Source organism: Canis lupus, chromosome 29 (assembly GCF_003254725.2).
Source record: "Canis lupus dingo isolate Sandy chromosome 29, ASM325472v2, whole genome shotgun sequence".
Taxonomy (NCBI): Eukaryota; Metazoa; Chordata; class Mammalia; order Carnivora; family Canidae; genus Canis; species Canis lupus.
In genome coordinates, this window is record NC_064271.1 from 16,671,541 (window position 1) to 16,697,658 (window position 26,118).

At 36.8% G+C, this 26,118-nt stretch overlaps 1 protein-coding gene and 1 long non-coding RNA gene across 10 annotated transcripts in view; one reads left to right on the top strand and one right to left on the bottom strand.

The window, feature by feature from the left end:
• PPP1R42 (protein phosphatase 1 regulatory subunit 42) overlaps positions 1 to 26,118 on the bottom strand; it is a 68,167-nt gene that overhangs the window by 12,127 nt on the left and 29,922 nt on the right. For 3 of the 9 annotated variants that reach the window (XR_007407040.1, XR_007407039.1, XR_007407041.1), the window contains exons 5-6: positions 18,292 to 18,409; positions 13,918 to 14,149 (exon numbers count right to left, since the gene is read on the bottom strand). Coding sequence is in view for 4 of the 9 variants with exons in the window: in XM_035708367.2 (XP_035564260.1) it covers positions 13,995 to 14,149; positions 18,292 to 18,409 (273 nt within the window). In the remaining 5 variants the exon portion in view is untranslated. Of the gene's footprint in view, positions 1 to 6,406; positions 6,483 to 13,575; positions 14,150 to 18,291; positions 18,410 to 19,046; positions 19,211 to 25,243; positions 25,374 to 26,118 lie in introns of those variants that run through there. The other 6 variants (XM_035708367.2, XM_025477891.2, XM_025477892.2 and 3 more) reach the window with 4 other exon arrangements.
• Positions 1 to 26,118, top strand: part of LOC112678567 (uncharacterized) — a 46,925-nt gene that overhangs the window by 2,462 nt on the left and 18,345 nt on the right. The window contains exons 2-3 of the long non-coding RNA XR_003147674.3: positions 16,223 to 16,285; positions 17,973 to 18,037. This is a non-coding gene — a long non-coding RNA (uncharacterized LOC112678567). The remainder of the gene's footprint in view (positions 1 to 16,222; positions 16,286 to 17,972; positions 18,038 to 26,118) is intronic.

Genomic DNA, 26,118 nt, shown 5'->3' on the forward strand with positions numbered 1-26,118 from the left:
TATATTCTTTGGAGTTCTTGTCTAGTCTTTCAGAAAATAGATGGCTTTAGAGTGCTGTAGATTTTATTTCATGGAACGTGGTCTTAAAATTATATGTCTTTTGGGGGATGCCTGGGTGGCTCAGCAGTTGAGCATCTGCCTTTGGCTCAGGGCATGATCCTGATCCCAGGATGAGTCCCACATCATGCTCCCTGCAGGTACCCTCCTTCTCCCTCAGTCTGTGTCTCCGCCTCTCTTTCTGTGTCTCTCATGAATAAATAAAATCTAATAAAAATTTGTCTTTCTCTAAATTCATCTTTAAGTTACCATCTTTATAATGTTAAGTCCCACACATCAGTGAAAAAAATATATTGCTGTAAGGATTATGTATATATAATGAAAAGTAGGTTTTATATAATTGGTGTTTTTTTTACCCTTCAGCTATTTCCCATATTGTTTGGTTAAGGTATAATGTACATAGTTAAATTCAATCTTGAGTATATATAGTTCAGTGAGTTTTGATAAAAACTACCACAATATAGATACTTAACATTTCATCATCCCACCCTCCCATTCCTTTGTGACCCTGTGCATTCTTCCCCTAGGTCTTGGCAACTACTGATCTGTTTTCTGTCTCTATAGCTTCACCTTTGCCAGAATGTCATAAAATCATACAGTGTGTACCCTTTTAAGTTGGCTTCTTTAGCTTAGCATAAAGCTTTGAGATCTATGCATGTTGTTTTGTGTATCACTAGTTCATTCCTTTTTTAAAAAAGATTTTACTTATTCATGAGAGACACAGAGAAGAGGCAGAGACACAGGCAGAGGGAGAAGCAGGCTCCTCACAGGGAGCCCAATGTGAGACTTGATCCCAGGACCCCAGGATCACGTCCTGAGCCAAGGCAGATGCTCAACCACTGAGCCACCCAGGTGCCCCTAGTTCATTCCTTTTTAATGCTGAGTAGTATTGCATTGTGTGGATATACCACAGTTTGTTTATTCATTTCCCAGTGTCAGACCTTTGGGTCGTTTTGTTTTTTGTGATTATCTAAGCCACTATACACATTTGGGTACATATTTTTGCATGGATGTAGGTTTTCATTTCACTTGGTAAAATACCTTGGACTAACAATGGGACTGCTAGATGTTGTAAGTACATGCTTTAACTTTATAAAAGTTATGTCAAACCATTTTCCAAAATGGCTCTACATGGGATCCCTGGGTGGCTCAGCAGTCTGGCGCCTGCCTTTGGCCCAGGGCATGATTCTGGGGTCCCGGGATCAAGTCCCGTGTGGGGCTCCCGGCATGGAGCCTGCTTCTCCCTCTGCTGTGTCTCTGCCTCTCTCTCTCTCTGTGTCTATCATGAATAAATAAATTTTTAAAAATCTTAACAACAACAAAAACAACAACAAAAAACGAAGTGGCTCTACCATTTTTGCATTCCTTCAGTAGTGCACAAGAGTTTCAGTGTCTCCTTATGTTTGCTAGCATTACCAGATTCTTTTTCTTTTTATCCAGTAATAATATTTTTAAAGAAAAATTATTGAGCCAATATTTTAAAATTCGTTGATTTCTTAATCTAGATATCTTGCTTGTCAGTTAGTCTGATTTCTCAAGTTTGAGAACTTGAGAAAGTTCTGTCTGGCTCACCATTTTGGGGTACAATAGCTGCAGGTGCCTTTGGGTGAACATGTGCTCTCCAGTTGACCTCAATCACATTCTCCTGCTTCCCTCACTTACTTTACCTGCCTATATTTGAGACCCCCTTGCAGAATAGTTGAGAGCTTGGCTTTTGGAGTCAGTGACCTGAATTCAAGTTCCAACTCCGCCTCATGGCAGTTGTGTAACTCTGGGCCCCTCTCTGACTGGGTGTCTCCAATGCTCATTTTCCCTGTCTATAAAATGGGTCTGGTCTGGTTATATTCTTATCGCAAAGGGTTCTACTGTTTTTTAAAAATTTGAGTAGTGAATATTCAGGTATCAAAGTAGAATTTTAAAATGGGTAATAACATAATTCTTAAAAATTAGATCTTCCATAGCTCTTGTTCATAGAGTAATACATTGATAGGGTTGAGACTAGCAATCACAAAACCTAGCTTAGATTGTTCTAAAAAAAAACAAAAAACAAAAAACCACCTTTTGCTTTCTACTATTGCTTTTTTTTTTTTTGAGGAGGGGTGTCCTAATTTCAGAAGGGCTCTTTGAGAACTAACTGGAAATCAAAGTCTCAATGTTATACCTACATTACTGATACATAGTTTATTTTGCATATAAAATTAGACTGAGGCTAGGTTTAATATAGCATAATTAAAGGCATTTAGAGCTTTGCAGATGAGTTTATATAAGAGCATCCCAGAGTTTTGTAACTAAAAATATTACCTAAGTTTTAAAAACTCTTGAGGCACATAGATCTGTTGTTACAACTGTTCAAACATAACCTTAGCAGTGGTGAAAGCAAGTTATTTTTACTATTTTTAAAGTTCACTTTCTAATTCAAAGAAATCTAATACTTCCATATTCTAACTAAAGATAGTAGGTATTTTATAAATAGTCAAATAATGTACAGTGAACATTTCCCTGCGAATTCTGGGTCCCAGAGATTCACATTCCTTGAAAGTATCTGAAACTAAGGGTATTTTAACCCAGCTACACAGTTATTTTTACAGTAACAAAAGAGATGGATTGACTCTATGGACATTTCTTATGCTTGAAAGATAAATAATCAAGTAACAATTTGCTTTCTTCAGTGTACATTGCTCTACAGAATTCTCAGTGGATCTTATTTACAATATGTAAATGCATTTAATGTCTGTTTTAAAATTACTAAGTCTCAAGCACCTCCTAGCATGTTTGAAGAGAGGAAACATCTGTCAGAAGTATTTACTGTGACAAACACAGAGAGAAGCAATCATGTGTACGCTTTTTGATACCATAAATTATTTTTAATTGAACAGTGAAGACATTTGTTTAGAATCAGCCTTTAAATAAAAAATAGTTTTGAACTAATCTTTAATTAAAGTGTACATCGACAGTATCAAGTTCAGTTTGAGGGTCAAAACAACGTCAGTGAGTCTGACTTTTTCCTCCCTGTAGGGAAAGCAGACTTGTGTAAATATACATGAGCACAGACTGCATGCATTTATAAAAGAGGTGAAAAACATTCCCCTGTCATTGGACAGATGTTGCTGCACTGTGGTCACATAGGATATGGGCACAGTTCCTAATGTGTAGAACCTTAAAGGAGGATGGGGTACATACTTTATCATTTTGGAAGAAGATTAAGCTTTTTTATACCTCTGAGCATTAAATGTACGCTATAGGGGACACGCCTGCTGATACTAGCTCATTCTCCCCTTGAAGAAATTAAGGGAAGGAGTTACTTTAATCGACTTTTTAGATTTTTAGAATTTATTCTCTGTATGTGTGTTTTTAAGATTTATTTATTTATTTATTTATTTATTTATTTATTTGAGAGACAGAGCACGCATACAGGGCTCCCCTGTATGGATGGGAAGATGGAGAGGGAGAGAGTCTTAAGTAGACTCTGTGCTCAACGCAGAGCCTGATAAGAGACTTGATCTTACGAACCTGAGATTACGACCTGAGCCCAAGCCAAGATTCAGAAGCCTAACAAACTATATCACTCAGGCACCCTGAGGGTTGAGTATTTTGCTTTAACATTTTAGTGACCTTCTACTTTATTCTCATTATTTGTTATCTTTAAATTAGTAAAACGTTAGCAGTAGACACCCCCCCCCCCTAAAAATCAAGAGCTTAATGAAATTCCATCTTGGTCACCTTTTATTACAAAGAGGTAGAACTGATCTTCCCATTTAGTGAGACTGAAATCGTTTATAATACCAAAATGATATTTTGGCATGCCCTCAGTAAAAATGTTACCTGAAGAAATAAAAAGCTTTAAAAATATTTATATAATATTTTTTTCACATTATAGAATTGAAGACTTGGGATTGAGCATAATTGACTTCACTGACAGTGACAGAAGCAGGACATTATTTTCTTCTCATGGGAACCTCTCTATTCTGCCAACTTCTTTTAGAGCATCCTGTCTTTGCAGTACAGTAGTAGTTAAAGATGCATTTAGCTCTGTATTTAGTGTTCCTAGTTGGGAAAATGAAGATAGAATGATTTATTTGCTGTTTTGCCACTGCAGTCCTGATAATTAGAGCTTTCCTTGGAGGTATAGGATACACAATACATGCCACAGTTCACAACTGATCTAACATGGTGTGTGTGGCAATGTATTTACTACCAACATTGTTTTGAGTCTGTCCATTTTTTATTGTTTTTCTTTCCATCTTGATGACCTATTAGCAAGACCTTTCAAGATGCTTGGCAAAGAAATGAAACTGAAGAACACTGTCATGGAACTGACACTAATTACAAAAATCTTTTAAGAAACTACCAGGGTGCTATGGACAGAGTGGCTATGGTTTTGATGGTAATAGCAATGGACATAAGCAAACTCTCACACAGCTTCTTTGTTTTTTTGTTTGTTTTTGGTGAGTGGAGATGAGCTCAGACTCTACATCCTTTTTCCTCTCCCTGAATAAATCGTTTTCCAGACTCATAGGATCCTTTCTCCCTTATGCCTCCATCCCAGCAAGCCTAAGCCACTCTTGGGAATGGGGGTACGATAGCGCAGCAGTGTTGTTCACAGGTCTTCTTTAGGTTAGCTCCATTAAGGAATTCTAAGTCACTATCCCTTGACTGGATATACCAAAGAGAATCTAATGACAAACCTACTTTACATTCAGCAAGCAGTTCTGGAAAAAGGAAATCTATTCTGGAGTATGTACACTGGCTCTGATTACTTTCTCAATGAAATATTCTATTGTCCCCTTCATTGTATTGTAATGACTACTGTGATATGGTTGGAAAGGTCAATAGAGCAATCATATTGATTATAAATAAAAAAAAAACTTGACAGAATAATGTATAGAATGTATTAGGATCTGGTTTATAATGCTCGTAGCACTTACACAGTCCACAGTAATTGAGTCATATTTTAGTCTCTAACTAGCTTGTTGTAAGATCTTTGAGATCAGGACTATTTCATTTGAGTTTTTATATTCATATTTATTTATTTATTTATTTATTTGAGAGCCCAGCATATAGCAGGTACCTATTAATTTTATAAATAAATGAACTTATTTTCTGGGATGGTTTATCTTTACATTGAAGCAATATCATTTTTTTTTTAATTTTTTTTTTTATTTATTTATGATAGTCACACACAGAGAGAGAGAGAGAGAGAGAGAGGCAGAGACACAGGCAGAGGGAGGAGCAGGCTCCATGCACCGGGAGCCCGATGTGGGATTCGATCCCGGGTCTCCAGGATCGCGCCCTGGGCCAAAGACAGGCGCCAAACCGCTGCGCCACCTAGGGATCCCCAATATCATTTTTTAAAACTAAAAAAGCAGGGGATCCCTGGGTGGCTCAGCGGTTTGGCACCTGCCTTTGGCCCAGGGCGCAATCCTGGAGTCCTGTGATCAAGTCACGCATTGGGCTCCCGGCATGGAGCCCGCTTCTCCCTCTACCTGTGTCTCTGCCTCTCTCTCCTCTCTCTGTGACTATCATGAATAAAAAAAAAAAAAAAGAAAAAAACATCTAAAAATAAATAAATAAAACTAAAAAAGCAATTTTCTTTTTTTTAATTTATGATAGTCACACACACACACACACACACACACAGAGAGAGAGAAGCAGGCTCCATGCACCGGGAGCCTGACGTGGGATTCAATCCCAGGTCTCCAGGATCACGCCCTGGGCCAAAGGCAGGCGCCAAACCGCTGTACCACCCAGGGATCCCCAAAATTTTCTCCTCGTTAGGAAACTTAAGAGCTGATTCATGTGGAGCTACATTATGCATATACTCAAGGTTTAGAATAGTGACTCCAACTGATTTTTTAGATCATAAACCCTTTTGAGAATTTAATGAAACTTCTCCTTCAGGGACACCAGATTCAGAACCTTTGATTTGGAGAAGTAGTGAAAGTAGCCTATCTCTGTAATGCTCTGGGTCGTCCCTCCTTTTCTGCTACTAGATGTCCTTGGCGTAGTCATCTATTCACTAGTAGACTACCCATCATCAACTAGGCCTCAGGCTCCTTTGATATGACCTCTAGTCATTCAGACCTCTTTGCCTGCTACTTCTTGGAATGTCCTTAGTCACTTGCCCTATCTCAGTGACTCCCAGCTCTTCTTGAAGTAGTTGTTCCACCACAGCTATGTAATTATTTGGGCACACCAACCATGAACTTTTTTTGTACAGGGGGGTTCTTGGTCATGAAGGATTGAGACCCAAGAATAAGGAGACAGTTGAAGGACCTTCTCTTCCTCTGTGTTGTTGGCAGTGTGTTCCACCTTCCCAAAAAAGGGAAATCACACAAATATTTGAAAGGACCTACCCCAGATCTTCAATAATTTTAGGGTTATCTTCTTGGGAGCTTTCTGCAGATGCATTTCCATTTGGAAGGTATCTGTGTATATCAGAGAAAAAAACTACTTTTGGCTTACCCATCTGTAGGTAATAAGCTAACTATGTGATGCATTGTTTCAAAGTTACCTGTAGCATACAAAGAATTAAAAAGTTCTGCTTTAAAACTAATAACTGAATTGTAAACCTGGCCTATGACAGCATTAGACTATTCAAAATTACAATTTATGAAATGGAATTAAAGTTAAATAGATCCACAGTAAGACCAATTAAAAATTAATATCACAGACTTTCATGCATAAAAACCTATCCAGGAAAGTTTATGGTCAGCTCTCATAGCCAAAATGGTTACACCAACATTAATACAAATATTAACTGCCCTTGCATTCTGCTGTTTTTAGTTTTTCAGACTGTTTAACCTTTAGGGAGTAGATTACTTATATATAGTTTTTGGAGTATGTTCATAACTTTATTTTGGCACTTAACATTCCACATCATTTTCCTATTGATAGATCCTTCTCCCTTTCCAGCAGTTATTTCCCTTTAAGTGGGAACTGTTTTATTCAGCGCCCAGCATAGTCCTGTGCACATCCAAAGTACCCAATAAATATTTATTAAATGAATAAGTGAAAGCTTCCATAGAAAGCACTACAGAAGCATATGCTAAAAGATATGCATATATTTTGGACTTCGTTAAAAGTGTTTGATTTTTTACAATTTTTTAAAAGATTTTATTTATTTATCTGAGAGAGGGGAGAGTGGTGCACACACTCACACAAGAAGGGGGAGGGGAAGAGGGAGAGGGACAAGCAGAATCCCTGCTGAGCCGGAAGTCCAATGCTGGACAGGATCCCATGGCCATGACCTGAGCTGAAGACAAATGCTTAACTGACTGAGCCACCCAGGCATCCCAAAGTGTTTGATTTTGTTTCCAGATTTGGGTTATATGGTGTTATGTGGCTATATTTAGAACAAAATTTCTTATCATAAGATTCTTGAAGTCTGAAGTCATAATCTCTATAAATCTTGTCATAATACCCAATTAGAGCTCCAAATTTACAAGGCTAGCAAAAATGCATAGGTCAGGAAGTACAAAACTTACTCTTGTTCACTTAATAATGTATTTGGTTGTTTGTACAGAGATGTCTTTAAAAGGTTCATCTTAGCTCTTCTAGAGATCTGAAGGTGTATTTTAGATTTTAAAAATACATATCTCCTAGACTTTAATTCATACTTTCCATTTCTTTTGAGTAGTAATAACAGAGCCTTTGTATAAAGACAATAGTGTTAAGTTGTTGGCCACATACCTAAGGACAGAGTTATTGTATGCTACATACATGTACCCACAGATGTCATTGATATTAAATCTGAAAGGCTCAGAACTGTGTCATTGTGTTTAGATGGGGATGGCAAATGTGTAGGATGTGAGAGAGAAGGATATCTGCAAGTGGCAAAGGGAGAATAATTAAGTACTCCTGAGGAAAACTCAGATAGTTTTCTTTTGCGGCTAGTCAGCTTTCAATTTCAATTTATTTTAGTTGACTTTAGAGTTTATTTTTCAAAATAGTAAATCATATAATCTATTAGAATATAAATTTTTTTCATATTATCCTATTTTTTCTGTAGTCCTCTTTTTTAAAAAATATTATTTACTTGAGAAAGAAAAAGATTGAGCACAAGCAGGGAGAGAGGCAGAGGGTGAAGGAGAGCAGGGAGCACAACCTGGGGCTCTATCGCAGGACCCTAGGATCATGACCTGAGCTGAAGGCAGACACTTAACTGACTGAGCTACCCAGGTACCCCTGTAGTTTCTTTTTATTTATAAAAATTATTTGTTTACATTATCACATATATACACAACTGAAGATTTTCCTAAATTCCCATCAATCTGAAATGAATTTCTAGGTAGAGGAGACATTATTGTCCTTATATCCAAGCACAGTTCAGCCAGTCACTGCTAAAGTGGTAACTACAAGCCAAAGCTGGTTTGATGAAGTTAGATAATTGTGATTAATCATTGTACCCTGTGCTATCTTTGTGACTTTAGACAAGTTATTTCATCTTTCTAAAATTCAGCTTTCTCATCTATAAAATGGATGTAATAATTATCTTCGCCATAGGTTATAATGATTAAATGCAGGGATGTTTACAAAGATCTTAAATGTTTAGCAGAGTAAAAATTATCTTTCTTTTCTTTCCTAATCCCCCTTCTTTGCCTCCTAGAGTGCTTTCTTTTTAAATTATTAATTATTATTATAATAGCAACTACAGCAAAGTATGAAATGATAACTGTACTATGTAACATTCTATATGGCTTTTTTTTAAAAAATTGTGCTAAGAACATTAAGTATTTTTTGCAATTAAAATTATTAACTTCTTAATTTTAATTCCAGATACTTAGCATATGGTGTTATATTAATTTTAGGTGTACAATGTAGTGATTCAAGAATTCTATATATTACTTAGTACTCATCCTGATAAGTACACTTTTTAATCCTCTTCACCTATTTCATGCATCCCTCCACCCATCTCCCCTCTGGTAACTATCAACTTTTTCTCTTAAGAGTCTGTTTTTTGGTTTGTCTCCTTTTTTATCCTTTGCTCATTTGTTTTGTTTCTTAAATTTCACATATGAGTGAAATGATACAGTATTTGTCTTTCTCTGACGGACTTATTTTGCTTAGCATTATACTCTCCAGTTCCTTCTATATTCACAAATGGCTAGAATTTATTCTTTTTATGGCTGAATAATATTGCACTATAAATGTACAACATGTCTTCTTCTTTTTTAAAAAAATATTTTATTTATTTATTCATGAGAGAGACAGAGAGAGAGACAGAGACCGAGACAGAGGGAAAAGCAGGCTCTATGCAGGGAGCCTAATGTGGGACTCGATCCCTGGACTCCAGGATCACACCCTGGGCCAAAAGCAGGCGCTAAACCACTGAGCCACCCAGGTGTCCCACAACATATCTTCTTTATCTACTCATCTATCATTGGAAACTTGGGCTGCTCCCATGGTTTGACTCTTGTAAATATCCTGCAATAAACACAAGGGTTCCTGTATCCCTTTGAATTAGTTTTTGTGTATTTTGGGAGTAAATACCCAGTAGTGTGTTTACTGGATCATAGGGTAGTTCTTTTTTTTAACTTTTTGAGGAATATGGTATTCCACAGTGACTATCCCAGTTTGCATTTCTACCGGTTGTATATGAGTATTCTTTTTTCTCCACATCTTTGCCAACACTTGTTGTTTCTTGTTTGTTTTTTAAATTTTGGCCTTTCTTAGGGTATAAGGTGATATCTTATTGTAGGTTTGATTTGCATTTCCCTTATGATGAGTACTGTTGAGCATCTTTTCATGTGTGTATTATCTGTATGCCTTCTTTGGAGAAATGTCTGTTCATGTCTTCTGCCCATTTTTTAATTGGATTTTTTTTGTGGTGTTGACTTGTATGTGTTCTTTATATATTTTGGATACTAATCCTATATTGGATATGCCATTTGCAAATATCTTCTCCCATTCAGTAGGTTGTCTCCTCTTAGTTTACTTTGATGTACAGATTTATTTTTTTAAGATTTCTTTTTTGAAGATTTTATTTATTTATTCATGAGAGACACAGAGACACAGGCAGAGGGAGAAGCAGGCTCCACGCAGGGAGCCTGACGTGGGACTCCATCCCAGGTCTCCAGGATCACACCCTGGGCTGCAGGCGGCACTAAACCGCTGTGCCACCAGGGCTGCCCAGAAAATTTTTTTTAATGTATGTGGTGGGATGCCTGGGTGGCTTAGTGGTTAAGCATCTGCCTTCAGCCCAGGGTATAATCCTGGAGTCCTGGGATCGAGTCCCACATCGGGCTCCCTGCATGGAACCTGCTTCTCTCTCTGCCTATGTCTCTGCTTCTCTCCCTCTCTCTCTCTGTGTCTCTCATAAATAAATAAATAAAATCTTTAAAAAAATGAATGTGGTAAGAACACTGAACATGATATCTACTTTGTAAACAAATTCTTAAGTGTACATTGTTTTTTACTATAGGTACAACTTTGTACAGTAGATCTCTAGAGCTTATTCATCTTGCTTAACTGAAACTTTATTCCCATCGATTAGTAACTCCCCATTTATTCCTTCCCCTAGCCTCTAGCAGCCACCATTCTACTTTTTGATTCTATGAATGTGACTATTTTAGATACCTCATACAAGTGAAATCATGCAGTATTTATCTCTCTGTGACTAGCTTATTTTATTTACCATAATTGTCCTCAAGGTTTATTCATGTTGTCACATGTTGCTGAATTTCATTCTTTTTTAAAACTGAATAATATTTTATTGTATTTATATACCATGTTTTCTTTATTGATTCTTCTGTCAGTGGACATGTAGTTTGTTTCTACATCTTAGCTATTGTTTTTTTTTTTTACTTTTATTTATTTATGATAGTCACACAGAGAGAGAGAGAGAGAGAGAGAGAGGCAGAGACATAGGCAGAGGGAGAAGCAGGCTCCATGCACCAGGAGCCCGACGTGGGATTCGATCCTGGGTCTCCAGGATCGCGCCCTGGGCCAAAGGCAGGCGCTAAACCACTGCGCCACCCAGGGATCCCTCTACATCTTAGCTATTGTGAATAGTGCTGCAGTGAACACAGGAGTCCTGATATCTCTTCAAGATACTAATTTCAGTTCTTTTGAATGAATACACAGAACTGGGTATTCTATTGCTAGATCTTATAGTAGCTTATTTTTGAATTTTAATACATTGCCATACTGTTTTTCATAGTGGCCACACCATTTTGCATCCCCACCAACAGTCTACAAGGGCTCAAGTTTCTCTACATCCTCACCAACTCTTATCTTTTGTTTTTTTGATAATAGCCATCTGACAGGTGTGTGTGGTAATACCTCATTGTGGTTTTGATTTGTATTTCCTTGTTAGTTAATGACATTGAGCATTTTTTAAAGATACCTGTTGGCCATTTGTAGGTCTTAAGAGATATTCCTTTTCAAGTCCCTAGCCCATTTTTTAATCTGGTTATTCGGGGGTTTTTTTGCTGTTGAGTTGTAGGTGTCCTATATATATTTTGGAGCTTAACCCCATATCAGATGTATAGTTTGCAAATATTTTCTCCCATTCTGTATGTTGTCTTTTTACTCTGTTGATTATTTCCTTTGCTGTGCATGAACTTTTTAGTTTGATGTAATACACTTGTTTGTTTTTGTTGCCTGTGTTTTTTGATGTCATGTCCATGAAATCATTGCCAAGACCAATGTCATGAAGATTTCTCCTGTGTTTTCTTCTAGAGTTTCACAGTTTCAGGTCTTATGCTTAAATTTTTAATCCATTTTGAGTGAATTTTTTGGTATCGTGTAAGATAAGGCTCTGTTTGTATGTGGATATCAAGTTTTCCCAATAACATTTGATTGTTCTTTCCCCCAGTGTGTGTTCTTGGCACCCATGTTAAATTAGTTGACCATTTATGTGTGGATTTATTTTTGAGCTGTTTTGCTCTATATATCTGTATGTCTGTCTTATGGCAGTACTATACTGTTTTGATTACTATATTTTGTAATATACCTCCCTCAAGGTTGATTGGGTTATGTATGGTCTTTTGTGGTTCCATATGAATTTTAGAATTGTTTTTCAATTCTGTGGACATGCATTAGAATTTTGATATGGACTGTGTTGAATCTGTTGATTGCTTTGGGTATTATGGACGTTTTACCAATATTAAATTTTCTAGTTCGTGAATACAGGATGTTTTCCCATTCTTTTGTTTGTTCCTTTCTTTCATTAGTGTTTTGTAGTTTTCAGTATACAATTCTTTTTTTCCTTACTTACTAGTTAAATTTATTTGTAGGTATTTTTCCTTTTTTGTGCTATTGTAAATGGGATTGTTTTCTTAATTTACTTTTCAGAGAGTTTGTTATTACTGTATTTATACTGCTTTAAAAATTGCTTTTGTTAGGGATCCCTGGGTGGCGCAGCGGTTTAGCGCCTGCCTTTGGCCCAGGGCGTGATCCTGGAGACCTGGGATCGAGTCCCACGTCGGGCTCCCGGTGCATGGGGCCTGCTTCTCCCTCTGCCTGTGTCTCTGCCTCTCTCTCTCTCTCTCTGTGACTATCATAAATAAATTTTTTTAAAAATTGCTTTTGTTAATTGTTACTGATAACATTACATTATGAAGAAATCAATAAGGATTTTTTTATCAATAAGGATTTTATTGAGAAAAATGACTGTAATTTTTTAAAATTATAAACCTTAAGGCATATTATAATTGTTTTGTTGAATTTCGTTGCAGAAGTTAAAAATAAATTAACCGAATTGTTTTCTGAAGTAGGAAGAATCTTGAAAATCTATTAAGATGAAGGAAACTACATTATTTTTAGAATAAGTTCAGTTTTTGGGTGAGGTATTGAATTCTATGAATACTTCAGTATTACTGAGATACTTTTGTATCTTTGGTATAATACTGAAAATATGTAAAATACTGGAATCCTTACCATGTGTCTGGTTTTGCCCTTCAAAGCCAGCCAGGGATAAACAGATGAGAAGAAATGCTGCCTGTTCATTTAATAGATTTCAGATCTTGGAAAATTCACATTGCCAGCATAGTGTCATCATTCATGGGTATACTGTCAATTCAGAAAGTCCCACTCTTTGAAATGATTTCCCACAGTTTATAGGTAATGCACGTGATATGGCAAAATCATCAGAGCTCCATGCCTTTCAACCTCTGCTTCTCCTCACCTCAACTTTCTTGTTTTGGAGCAGCAGAGCTCCTAGGATACGGTATCCATGCATAAAGCCTCACTACACTATTACAATTTCTTTTTCCCTATTCCCTGGCCTAACCCCTCTCTATGATCCCATCCCATTAACTGTGAAACAGAAAGACCGTTAGCATTCAAACACTGTCATGGAACAGAGGAAGAGGTTCATTCCAAAGTTGTGGATTATAGAATCTGTGAAGAAGGAATTCTAGGATGCTCCCAAATATGATAGAGATAATTGTTATATGTTCTACTTGGCTGGATTAGTTAGTCAAGGAAAGTTGACTTTCCTTTGTATTGTAACCTTAAGCATATTATAATGAAAATATTCAAGTGTTAGGGCATGTACATAAGAAAGGGGACAGGCCACAGAGTATAGGCCACAGATGTGGTCGTCATACATTTTTATTTTGTATTCTGATGGAAAATGTGATTTTTGCACTGCTAAACAAATATACTAGTGACTTAGGTTTCACAATTTGTTGTTTCACCATTTGCATAATTAATATCATGCACTTTGCCAGATAAAAAATTATATATTTTCTCCCACCCTCATGTCTCTGTTTTCATAGCTGATGCAAACTCAATATGAACCAAACACAGCTTTTGTTGATAGTAGCTACCATTTTCATATGTGAACATTACAGGTAAAATTTCCTAGGAACTATAAATAAGTTAAAAAAATCTTAAATCAAAAATCTTAACAAATACCTCTTATTTCTTGGCATTTTTGTTGTTGTTGTTGTTGTTGTTGTTGTTGAGAATATTCCTCTGTTAGAAGTGGTCAACTAATGAATGACAGCCTGCTTACTTATGTGTGAGTTACTTGCATCTTCAGTTTGACTATTCCTTTTCTTGCTGATTTTCTTGGCATCTTTGGATGCTTTCCAATTTATTAGGAATTGTCTTTCCATGTTTCTAATTTCTTTTCCATCAAGAAATTCTAAGAAAAGTATATATGTTAAAAAATGTAATATATAAATATATAGATAATATACATATATATATGTCATATATATATGTATATGTATTTCTGGTTTAAGGCATATGAACTTAAATTATACCAGAGGCTGAAATAAATACCTTTTAAAAATTATCTTATTTACACAGCTTCTTTGTTTTTACTGAGCTTTTACTTCTTTTTAATTATTTTTTTCTGATTTCAAAAAGAATATGTGCTTATTATAAACAACTGAAACATGATAGAAAAAACATATAAAGACTCTATAATTACTATCCATAACTCTCCTTCCCATCACTGACAAAGATAATCACTGTAAACGATTTGATATATGGTTTTCCTTCTAGGGTCACATGTAAATTATATTGTTATTTTTAAAAACAAAAATGTTGGACAGCCCTGGTGGCGCAGTGGTTTGGCGCTGCCTGCAGCCCGGGGTGTGATCCTGGGGACCCAGGATCGAGTCCCACATCGGGCTCCCTGCATGGAGCCTGCTTCTCTCTCTGCCTGTGTCTCTGCCTCTTTCTCTCTGTGTCTATGAATAAATAAATAAAATCTTTAAAAAAGTCATATTCAACAGAAATTAGATATTATCTGTTCATTTCCATATTATAGTTGTTCTTAGGAAAAAACAAAATGTATTTTATGTTAAGGTGAATAAGAAATTTTATACATTTAGCATGGTATTATAAAAGTACATACATTAATAATGCTTGTTATATTCTAGGCTTAACCAACTGAGCCACCCAGGGGCTGCTATTATATCTTAGGATATAGGATATGGTAGGGACAACCCACAAAACTAGTCTCTTGGTTTTGTTTCAGCCATATTTATATTTTGTGTCTCTAAAAACTGTTTTGAAATCTGAGCATCTTAAATTACACAGAATAATTTTTATATGCTGTAAGATATTTGGAAAATACAAAAAAGTGGGGAAAGAAAAAAATTAATATTGCTTGTGTTCTACAACCAAAAATAATCACTAAAACCCATTAACAGTATATTTTTTAACATTTTTTTGTTTTCTATGTGTGTATATTATATAAAGTTGGAGTTCTCTATTTTCATAGCATTCTGTCTTAATTTTTATTGCTATATTGTGATGATTTTATTGTATCTTTCTTTAAACGCAAATCTTTAATGGTTGATAGTATTTAATTATATTTGCATATATACTACATATACTATAAAATATTAAACTATTCCCTTATAGGACACTTTGTACTATATGTAATCACATGAATACAGGTGGCCTTCATTTGATAAAAAGAACTTTTTTTTTTTAAGGTTTTATTTATTTATTCACGAGAGAGGCAGAGACACAGGCAGAGGGAGAAGCATGCTCCCCGCAGGGAGCCTGATATGGGACCCGATCCTGGATCCTGGGAATAATGCCCTGAGCCAAAGGCAGACACTCAACAGCTGAGCCACCCAGGCATCCCAAGACTATCTCTTTCTAACAAAATTTGCTGTATAGAGGTTTTTTTAAGTAAATATGTATTTTCTCTCATCATCCATGTAATGTCTTCCAGTGGATCCCAGAGTAAGAAAAGAATGTAGTAAAAATTTTTAAATCATGTTCTTACAGGGTGACAGTATCCTCACACTGATTGCACTACTGAAATTATTAATAAATATGATGCATAATACTGTAAGATCCTAAGTACAAAATAAGTGAAACTGGAAATATAAACTAGAACCATAAACTCTAGAAGTATAATTGTTTCCACATCTTTTCTCATGTAGTTCTTTTAACTGAAATTAGTACTCTCCAAATTATAATGTAAGAAATTGGCTAACTGTTCTATTATCAAGCATTTTCATCCTTAAAGCTTTATATTAAAAGTCATTCTTTTATGCTTAGTTTTCCCAACCACTTGGATTTATTGGTATCTTTCCAAATGTGTTTTTATCAGTAATTGTATAATTTGTTAGTGCATTTTTGCGTGTAATATGTGTAAATCAATACATATTTTAAAAATCTGGTATAAAGATAAGGAATAAAAATCCAAATCTTTTACCATCATCCCTTTTCCCTCATGTTTATGTTTCAGACAGAGCCTGAGAAATGACTGTGCCTCAGTAAGCCTGATTTCATCCTCAGGAGGGGAAGCCAGGTAATGGGCATAAGATCAGAGACCTCTGAGATTTGTTTTAATGAATTGTTCTCAACACAAAATTTGTTTCCACTCAGGCTAAGTAAACCAAATGTGTGGCTTGTTATTCTGTTTGGTGAGACCTGGGTTACTTACAAAACAACTTTCCACAGTTCTTATTGGGATACATCAAACGAAGTCCTCAATTCACTTTTTGTTTTTGCATTTAAGAAAAAGGACATGAAAATAATGGGACACCTTGGATGCCTCAGTGGTTGAGCGTCTGTCCCGAGGTCCTAGGATCAAGTCCCGCATCAGGCTCTCTGCAGGGATCCTGCTTCTCCCTCTGCCTGTGTCTCTGCCTCTCTGTGTCTCTTACAAATATATAAACAAAAATCTTTAAAAAATAAAAAAAAGGGCAGCCCTGGTGGCCCAGCGGTTTAGCGCTGCCTTCGGCCCGGGGTATGATCCTGGAGATCCAGGATAGAGTCCCACGTCAGGCTCCCTGCATGCAGCCTGCTTCTCCCTCTGCCTGTGTCTCTGCCTCTCTCTCTCTCTCTGTGAGTCTGTCATGAATAAATAAAATAATAAAATAAAATAAAAATAAAATAAAATAAATTTAAAAAGATACATTTAAAAAAAAAGGGAAAATAAGACAAGCTAGAACCAAAGAGAAAAGATTGAAGGGACATATATACTAAAGTGCTAACAGATTTATGGTGGAATTATGAATGATATAATTTTATTTTCTATATTTTTGTAAGAAATGTATATTAATTTTAGGGGTGACTGGCTGGCTCATTTGGTGAAACATGTGACTCGATCTCAGGATTGAGAGTTCAAGCCCCACGCTGGGTATGGAACCTACTTAAAATTAAAAAAAAAAAAGAAGTATGTATTAATCTTATAATCACAAAATATGTTTAGAAAAGATTTATTTTTATAAAAATCGACTAAATCCTATTTATTTGCAGATCAGTACCTTAGCTCCACATCCTTTACTACATCACCTACAGTACTTCCCAGAAATGGTTTCATGAACATAGGAAGATTCTTAATCATCTAACATTAGTTATATTTACTCTGCTGCCTAAGGAAAGTGAACTAATATTGTTCTGTATGGTTGGCAGGAAGGGAAGGAGATGGAGAGTTGGGGGAATGTGCATTGCAGATTCATCTGTACAACTTATAAAAAATACACATGACTGTTCTGGTGTATTCTCTATTTCCTTCCCTTGGCTAGTGGGATCAGGGGTGGCGAGCAGGGTGTGACCTTTGCATATGTATTTTGAGAAATCTTGGATTTTTCTGATAAAGTCTTTGTCAGCCTCTCCCTCTCCCCAAAGAACCACTGCACTAGCATACTGATTAATTAAGGTTTACAACAGCTATGAGCTTTGAAATGTTTTTGCCATGCATTAGTTTTTATACTGAAGTATAGCATGTCATAGAATTTCAGATATAGGAAACTCTTTAATGAATCTCCTTTGTGAGAAGCAAGTGTTTGTATCTCTGATGTTTTATAACTTGGCCCGTGTTGAAGAGCTGTGGTCCATTACCCCCAGTATAGTGCATAATCAGGGTGTTATTATTTCTAAGGAGCTCATAAAGGGCCTCCCTACCTTATTCCCCTTTCAAATGAAAAGAACCCTGTATGTTTCTAGGGCAATTGTCAAGCAATGAAAACTTTGATTAATTTTATCTACAGATCCAAGAACTAAAGAGTCTCTTGGGATCTTCAGAGGATTTGTGCCAATGAGAATTTGACAAAAGGTCAGCAAGTTCTATACATTTTTAAAGAAAGGGTATGTGGTGCCTTAATTATTTCTGAACAGCAGATATTTTTCATGGTTTTTTTTCTCAATTTTAACTTTTGCTTTTATTTAAAATACTGAATTTAAAGTTGACCGTGTTTGTAGATTCAGACATCATATTCATATTTTTTAAGGCTTGCTGTTAATTAACTAAAACGTTTAACCAGGTCTCTTTCTCTAAGAAAATTATATTAATATAATATAAATGTATACCTAGTGACTTGGACACCAGTATCAGTCTGTCTCTGTATTTGGGTTTGAGACAAACAGGATTTCCATTTAGATCCATTTTCCACAGCTTCATCAATTTGTTCAGTAAAAATTCCAAGTCCTATCAAGAAGAAAAAGCAAAACACAAATATTTCATAATCATCAGCATTTCTTTCATATGAGTTAAACTGTTTTTAAAGGTAATTACTGCTTTTCTAGCTCTAATTACTGCTTTTCTAAGTACTTAGAAGGTGTACCATAAAACTTTTTTGGATAAAATGGTCTTTACTACTAATTGATCTTGTACACATCTAGAGGAATAAACTAATCTTTAGAATAAGGTGATGAGGGGACACCTGGGTGGCTCAGTGGTTGAGCATCTGCCTTTGGCTCAGAGCATGATCCCAGAGTCCCGGAATCGAGACCCACATCAGGTTCCCTGCAGGGAGCCTGCTTCTCCCTCTGCTGATGTCTCTGCCTCTCTTTGTGTGTCTCTCATGAATAAATAAAATCTTTTAAAAAGAGAGAGAATATGGTGGTGAGGACTACAAAGTTAATGAAAATTCTGGAGAATAGCAGCAGGCAAACACCTATGATTCTTCCATTTGTTCTCCTTAAGCCAAGACCAAAATTATAGGATATAAGGGACAATTAAGAAATACAAAGTATAGATTAATTAATAATGTTCTTAATTGCAAAGCTGAGAGCAGTTAGCAACGCATTGCTTGGTATTTTTATTCCCAGTATCATTTCCACACCTTTAAGCTTGATACCGGGGCACCTGGGTGGCTCAGTGGTTGAGCATCTGTCTTTGGCTCAGGTCCTGGTCCCGGGGTCCTGGGATCGAGTCCCACATAGGGCTCCCCACAGGGAGCCTGCTTCTCTCTCTGCCTCTGTCTCTGCCTCTCTCTGTGTGTCTCTCCTGAATAAAGAAATAAAATCTTAAAAAAAAATAAAGCTTGATACCTTTCAGCCTTGTATATCTTATTTGTATCTCCCATCTTATTCTTTGCTTAATCCATGTTTATTGTTACTTAAATATTTCATTTTTCCATTTTTGTGAAAATTTCTTTTGGTAAAACTGCATTTATCCTTTAGATTTTAGAAAATCATTTTCTTGTTTATTTTTGTTTTTTTAGAGAGGTTGGGGAGGGACGGAGGGACAAGGAGAGAGAGAATTTTAAGCAGGCTCCACACCTAGTGTGGAGCCCAATGTGGGGCTTGATGTCACAAGCCTGAGATCATGATCTGAGCCTAAAGCAAGAGTTGGACATTTAATAGATTGAGCCACCTAGGCACCCCGGAAAATCGTTTTTGTTTGTTTGTTTGTTTTTACTGTGAGCTGTGACAACAGTTCCCTTCCACATATTAAAAATGCCCACAAGGGGCACCTAGCTGGCTTAGTTGGTGGAGTATATGACTCTTGACCCCACAGTAGTGAGTTTAAGCCCCTCGTTGGGCATAGAATTTACATGAAAAAAGTTCCTGCAAAATTCTGTCATATCATGGAGGTAACAAATGTGGAATATCCAGATATATGCCTCTACCTACATGAAGGAATGGTGTTTTAGGGGACTAAACACAAGGAGCTGGGTGGCTCCTTATTATTAGCTGGGTGGCTGTCTAGGACCCACTACAGAGCATCTGGTAGGTAGTTCTCTTAATCTTCTTGAGACCAATGTCTTCCTACATAAAATAGTAAAAATATTTCAGTTCTAGGGATCCCTGGGTGGTGCAGCGGTTTAGCACCTGCCTTTGGCCCAGGGCGCGATCCTGGAGACCCGGGATCGAATCCCACGTCGGGCTCCCAGTGCATGGAGCCTGCTTCTCTCTCTGCCTGTGTCTCTGCCTCTCTCTCTCTGTGTGACTATCATGGTCTCAGTTCTGTACTAGACTCTGAGCTATCCAAATAAATAATTTGTGAAAAATATATTGGAGTTTTTTTTTTTTTTTTAAATACAATCCCAGCCTTCCTGGCATTATTGCAACTCTGTGTCTTCATGTATAAAGTGTGAATAGTTAGGATTAGTTGTTGTGGCATATGAAGTGCCTGGAACAAAGAAGTTAAGTAATATGTTAATTCTCTTTTTGTCTGCCCTACCACCCCTCAGCTAATAACTTCTTAATTTTGGTCAATAGAGAGCAAAAATTATTGTAAGAAAGAATAAGCTTCTGACTTAGTAGTTGATTTCTTATAAGAAAGCTTTCTTCAAAAGTTTTAACTTCATCCTTCAGTATTGGAGCTAGATTATGCCCCATCCGCAGCATTTGTTCAGCAGCATTTGATACAGCCATGATTATTTTATATCGGAATTTCACTGTATTTCTCTTAGTCTAAGAAACTTTAAGGAAGGAATTGTGCATTGCATTTTGTAGTGTTGAATGTGACGCCCATCGTCCAAAAGTTCAGTAATAACAATAATAAGAAAATCTTAAATTTATATAGATAAAAAGAATCCTGTAGAGTTTTGTTAATTGTTCCTCGCTTGATAAATGACCCGCGACACACTCCCTCCAGTGTATGTTTATTTAAGACTAAACTAATCCTGTGCTGAAATATGATTACCCGTTGGATACGCTCTGGTAGTTCATTGCCTTCCTGTCTTTAATAAAATGCTTTCACTTTCCTGCCCTTCAGTGTTACTATAGGGAGCAGACACTTTTCTGGACAGTCTCTGTTTGATAAATGATCATGTCATGCTATCACTTAGAGGAGTGCTGCAAAATACTGAAGAGCTGATTCTATTTGCCATGCAGGGCTGGTGCCCAAGGTCCTGTATAGGCGCCTGCAGTAACTGGCAGTGCTTGCTCTACAATTAATGATGGTCACTGATGAACCTGTATTTGACCAGCGTGCTCCAATTTTTATTGGAAATGTCTGGTCCAACTGTCCTAACTAAATCTAAAGACAGCCATTTGTCATCCTCCTGACTGCTTGTCATCATCTGCCTGGGAAAATCTATAATTTTTGGCTTGTTTCTGACTAAACTGTAGAGTGAATAAATTTATCTTTGGGTTACTCTGCTTGTCAGGATCAATATTGAGCAGAGGTTGAATAAATTAGAAACTGGAAAAACATGACAGGCCATAGTGGTTTGTTCGTTTGTGTCTTATAAATCAAATACTTAGTTTATCTAAGAGGCAAGCACATCAAATTTTTTGTTTCCACCATTCATTCTGAAGATGCTCTACCTCATGATAAATGGTCATCAGAAAACCAATGAAGTAAATCGCTAATATATTTGACTGTGAAATGAACTTTTCAGATCATTTTATCGATTTATCAAACTTTGTAGACATAAAAACTATAGGTAAATATGATTTTTCTAATGTTACTGTTCTTTCAAGTTTTTACACATTTTTGTATCCATGATATTATATGGCTTTATCTGTCATCAAGGCATATAATGTTGGCCCTAGTGAAGTTCATGGCTCATCACCTGCTTGTCGAAATGGAAGTTTTATTGTAAATGGCCAGTGAGGTTTTAATATTTTAATACATTGATGTATACTTATTTAAAGGAGTTATGGGGAAAAATGCAAAGAAGTATTAATCAAAAGTAAATGTCCTTTAAACTGGAGCCCATTTAAACTATGAAATAGGGCAGCCCCGGTGGCTCAGTGGTTTGGTGCCACCTTCATCCCGGGGTGTGATCCTGGAGACCTGGGATCAAGTCCCATTCGGACTCCCTGCATGGAGCCTGCTTCTCCCTCTGCCTGTGTCTCTGCCTCTCTCTCTGTCTCTCATGAATAAATAAAATAAAATCTTAAAAAAAATAAACTATGGAATATTGTTTGGCGTAAAACCTCTCTTTCTCCTTCTCAGTGGTTGCCTTTGCTATCAGTTTTACTGGAGTGAACTGGGTCATTGCCCACAGAATTTTCTCAATTTTCTGCCTTTGGTCTCACACTTCTTCCAGCCCTCTTTCCTATTTTTTATCAGCAAAGAAAGAGCTACACCTCTTTTTTCAAGTTATTCAGCCCTCTTGATCTTTTCCCTTCTCTTTTTGGGATCTTCTTTCTCTTGGGTTTCCATTTCCAATCTCTCCCTCTCCTATGGCTTTTATCCTATCTCTTACCTACTATCACTACACTTCTTGAAAGAGTAATACAGAGCAGTATTCGTAAAAGTCCGTAAAAGGACTTTTACAACTTCTATCATTTTGGTTAACACAAATAAAAACCGTAAAATTCTGTTTCTTAAATGTTTATGTGCTTAAGAATCACCTCAGGATCTCATTTATTAAATGCGGGCTCTGATATGTTTGGTCTGGAGCAGAATCTGAGATTCCGCATTTCTGATGCTGATGTTCCTGGTCCTACGACCACATTTGGAGTTATAAGGGTCTAGGCCACTGACTGTGCTTCCCAACCTTCTGAATAGGCACTGTTCACTGAATGAGGCACTGCTAACCTCGTCACTAGCTATACATTTCCAATCTCGGACTTTTTCAGTTTCACTTCTTTGGAGCATCCTACCTTACCATCCCTAATGGCTTTGTGATTCCACATTTTGGCAGGCTCCCAAATCCTGAATGAATCTCTGACCCCACAAGTAACACACTTCTGACCATAGAAATCCCCAATGTATTAACAAGCTGTTTTATAAAAGTTGCTTTTGAGACTAGAGAAAACATTTCATAAAAAAGAGCTATACTAAAAACAAAACAAAAAACAAAACAAAACAAAACAAAAAAAAAAAAGAAAAAGAGCTATACTGGGTGGACTGTTGCCTGAGTTGGCCCATGGAAACAATGTATTTAGTTAAGAAAAAGCCCAAGGAATATCTGTGCAGTGACTGTGCTATAAAACCTCTCCAAGTGCATCATCATGTTTCCTGAGCATAGTTTCCTAGAGAAAATAGGAGCAGGTAGTGGCAGACACTCGGGTATCATCAATTCACTTGCTTCCTTTTCTATAATCTACATTTATTCCTTTCAAACTTGTTTCCTTCCCTGGATCACAGCAGACTACAAAATAATGGCTAGAAAAGCAATTGTCTAATCCACCATGATCTCCATTTATGTGCAGACCATTTACAGAAAAGGAATAGCTACATTGATGAAAATAGTAAAATATCTGTTATACTGAGGAAGGAAGGGTCATCTGTACATGACAGGAAGAACCAGATTTTATGGGAAACTACATTGAACATTTCAGCATATACTCTTTACTCCCATATCTAGGCAGTCTCATTCATGATGGCAGTTTAAGTGATCACATAATCAATATGCTGAAGATACCCACATTCTTCTGTCCATTGAACTCTGGCCTTATATATCCAATTTTCCATGTAATATTTTCTCTGGAACACTACAAAGGCACCTCAAACTCTACATGACCAAAGTCATGATCTTCTCTCTCTCCCCTGAACCCAACTCTGGAGTTTCCTATTTTCTGTTGTGCAAGGTAGAAGCCAGAAAATCATTATTGACCTCTGCCTCTCTTTGATGCTCCATATATCCAACTCACCACCAAGTTATTGATCACTCTATTTCTGAAACAAGAAAGAGCTTCTACTCACTTCATTTCCACTCCAACTCTATTCAAGTTTCTACCATCTCTTATCTAGTCTAGCCTTTTCCACTCTATTCTCCACACTGTAGCTATGCTGGTCTTTCCAAAATACTACTCTATTACTATTTTACCCCTTGCTTAAAACACCTTCAGTGATTTCTCATTGTTCTTAGGTTAAAGACAAAACTCTATCATGACCTAGGTAGCCCATCTACCTATCAGCCTCTATTTGTAGTATGCACTACCTTCACTCTCTCTGCCTCCTGTTCTCATCTTTGCTATGCTTTCACCTGCTCCAGGACCTTTGCACATGCTATTCTCTACCTGGTAAACCCTTCTATTCTCTCAGAGCCAGGTTTAGCAATCCCTTCCTAAGGGAAGCTTCCACTCAGTGCCCTAAGGCAAATCCCGCTGGTAGAGGCCCTCAGAGTCATATACTTTTTCTTTGTAGTATTTGCCATAGGTGCAATTTTACGTTTGTTTTTGGGTGATTATGTGCTTAATGTTTCTCTTCCCCTCAAGGGTGAGAGCTCTTCAAGACTAGAAACTATATCTGTTTTTTGTTCACTCTCATTTCCTCCATTGTCTAGCAAGCACTACCAGATGGTGGTTGTTATGAATGAATGGAGAAGGAGAAATGAACAAATGCATGCATAAATCAATGGATTTGATGTTAGGAGGAGGACAGGAATTAAAAGGAGAAATTGTATGAAGGCACTTTGAAAAATTTGCTCATTAGAGGGCCCACAGATATAGAAAGAAGAAAGACAGGATTTATCTTCTGTTCTTCTATTTCCTCCTCTAGTCCTCTGCCACCTTCCCCTCCCCTCCCTGTAACTTCCTTGGCCCAGATATCTGCCCTGGACCAATTTTGGGCTAGGGAATAAGAGAAATGAGGGCAGGATTAGAGGATCTTGGGGAAAGGAGTCTTTGGCAGCTGTGGGTCTGTAGAAGTGAGAGGGAAGGGAATGAAATCTCAAATAGCAGGAAGCTTCTTCCAGGTCAGTATCCTGTGCCTCTGCCTCTAACGTAGCCACTCTCCTGGGGCTCTAGGACCTCCAGTAGGCTAGGGCATGGGCATTGTTTGGGAATGCCTATTTCTGTCAGTGATCCAGTTCTCTTTCCTTTTTCCTTTTCTTATTCCTTCTACAGAGCTCCAGGATTTTCAGTTGCCCTGCCAGTATTTTTGTTGTTGTTATATCTTTTCCTTTTTAATTTTTCTCAAATATCTTTCTCACTACTCAAACCAGAATCTTGGAAGATTCAAAGTTATTTAACTATCCTAAAAGACCGTTATTTTTCCTTTTCTCTTATTTCATGTATTTTCTGTAGGTGTATACAAGGAATCTATGGATGTCCATATAAAAGCAGCTTCTCTAAGTGCTAAAAACCTTGGGTAATTATAGGGTTTTTGTTAGGAGTCTCTAATGATACCCACTTCTTTTTCCCCGTGGCACAAAGCTGTCTGTTGCTGAAGACTTTTAGGATGGATGTCAACGACCTTGTTTGGCACATTGAGCTTTCTCTCCCATGGCGCACAGGGTTTGATGTCAGCAGTGTTGGGGCAACTTCAAACAGTGAGCATAAAGAATGGAAAAATAAAAGCCAGAAAAATGGAGACACTGACCCCATTAATATATACCAAGAAACAAGTTAATATTTTCCTGCTAAACTTCAACATGTCCTTTTAATAAGGCATTGGAAGATGATTTGAAATGGACCACAAGAGTACATTTTATTTTTTATTGTTTCTATCATTTTTAAATTAAAATTCAATTTAGTTAATGTATACTGTAGTATTGATTTCAGGAGTAGAATTTAGTGGTTCATCACATATATAATACCCAGTGCTCATCCCACCAAGTACCCTCTTTAATGCCCATCACCTATTTAGCCCATTCCCTCACCCACCTCCCCTCTAGCAATCCTTAGTTTGTTCTCTATATTTAAGTCTATTATGGTTTGCCTCCCTCTCTGTTTTAAATCTTATTTTATTTTTCTGTCCCTTCTTCTATGTTCATCTGTTTTGTTTCTTAAATTCCACATGAATGAAATCATACATTTGTCTTTCCCTGACTTATTTTGCATAAACACTCTAGTTCCATCCATGTTGTTGCAAATAACAAGACTTCATTCTTTTTGGTTGCCGAGTAATATTCCATTATATATAATAAAATATAATATAAATTAAAAATTATATATATAATATAATCCCAATATATATAACCCCGCACACATCATCTTTATCCATTCATCAGTCAATAGGCATTTGGGCTCCTTCCATAAGAGGGCTATTGTTGATAGTGCTGCTAT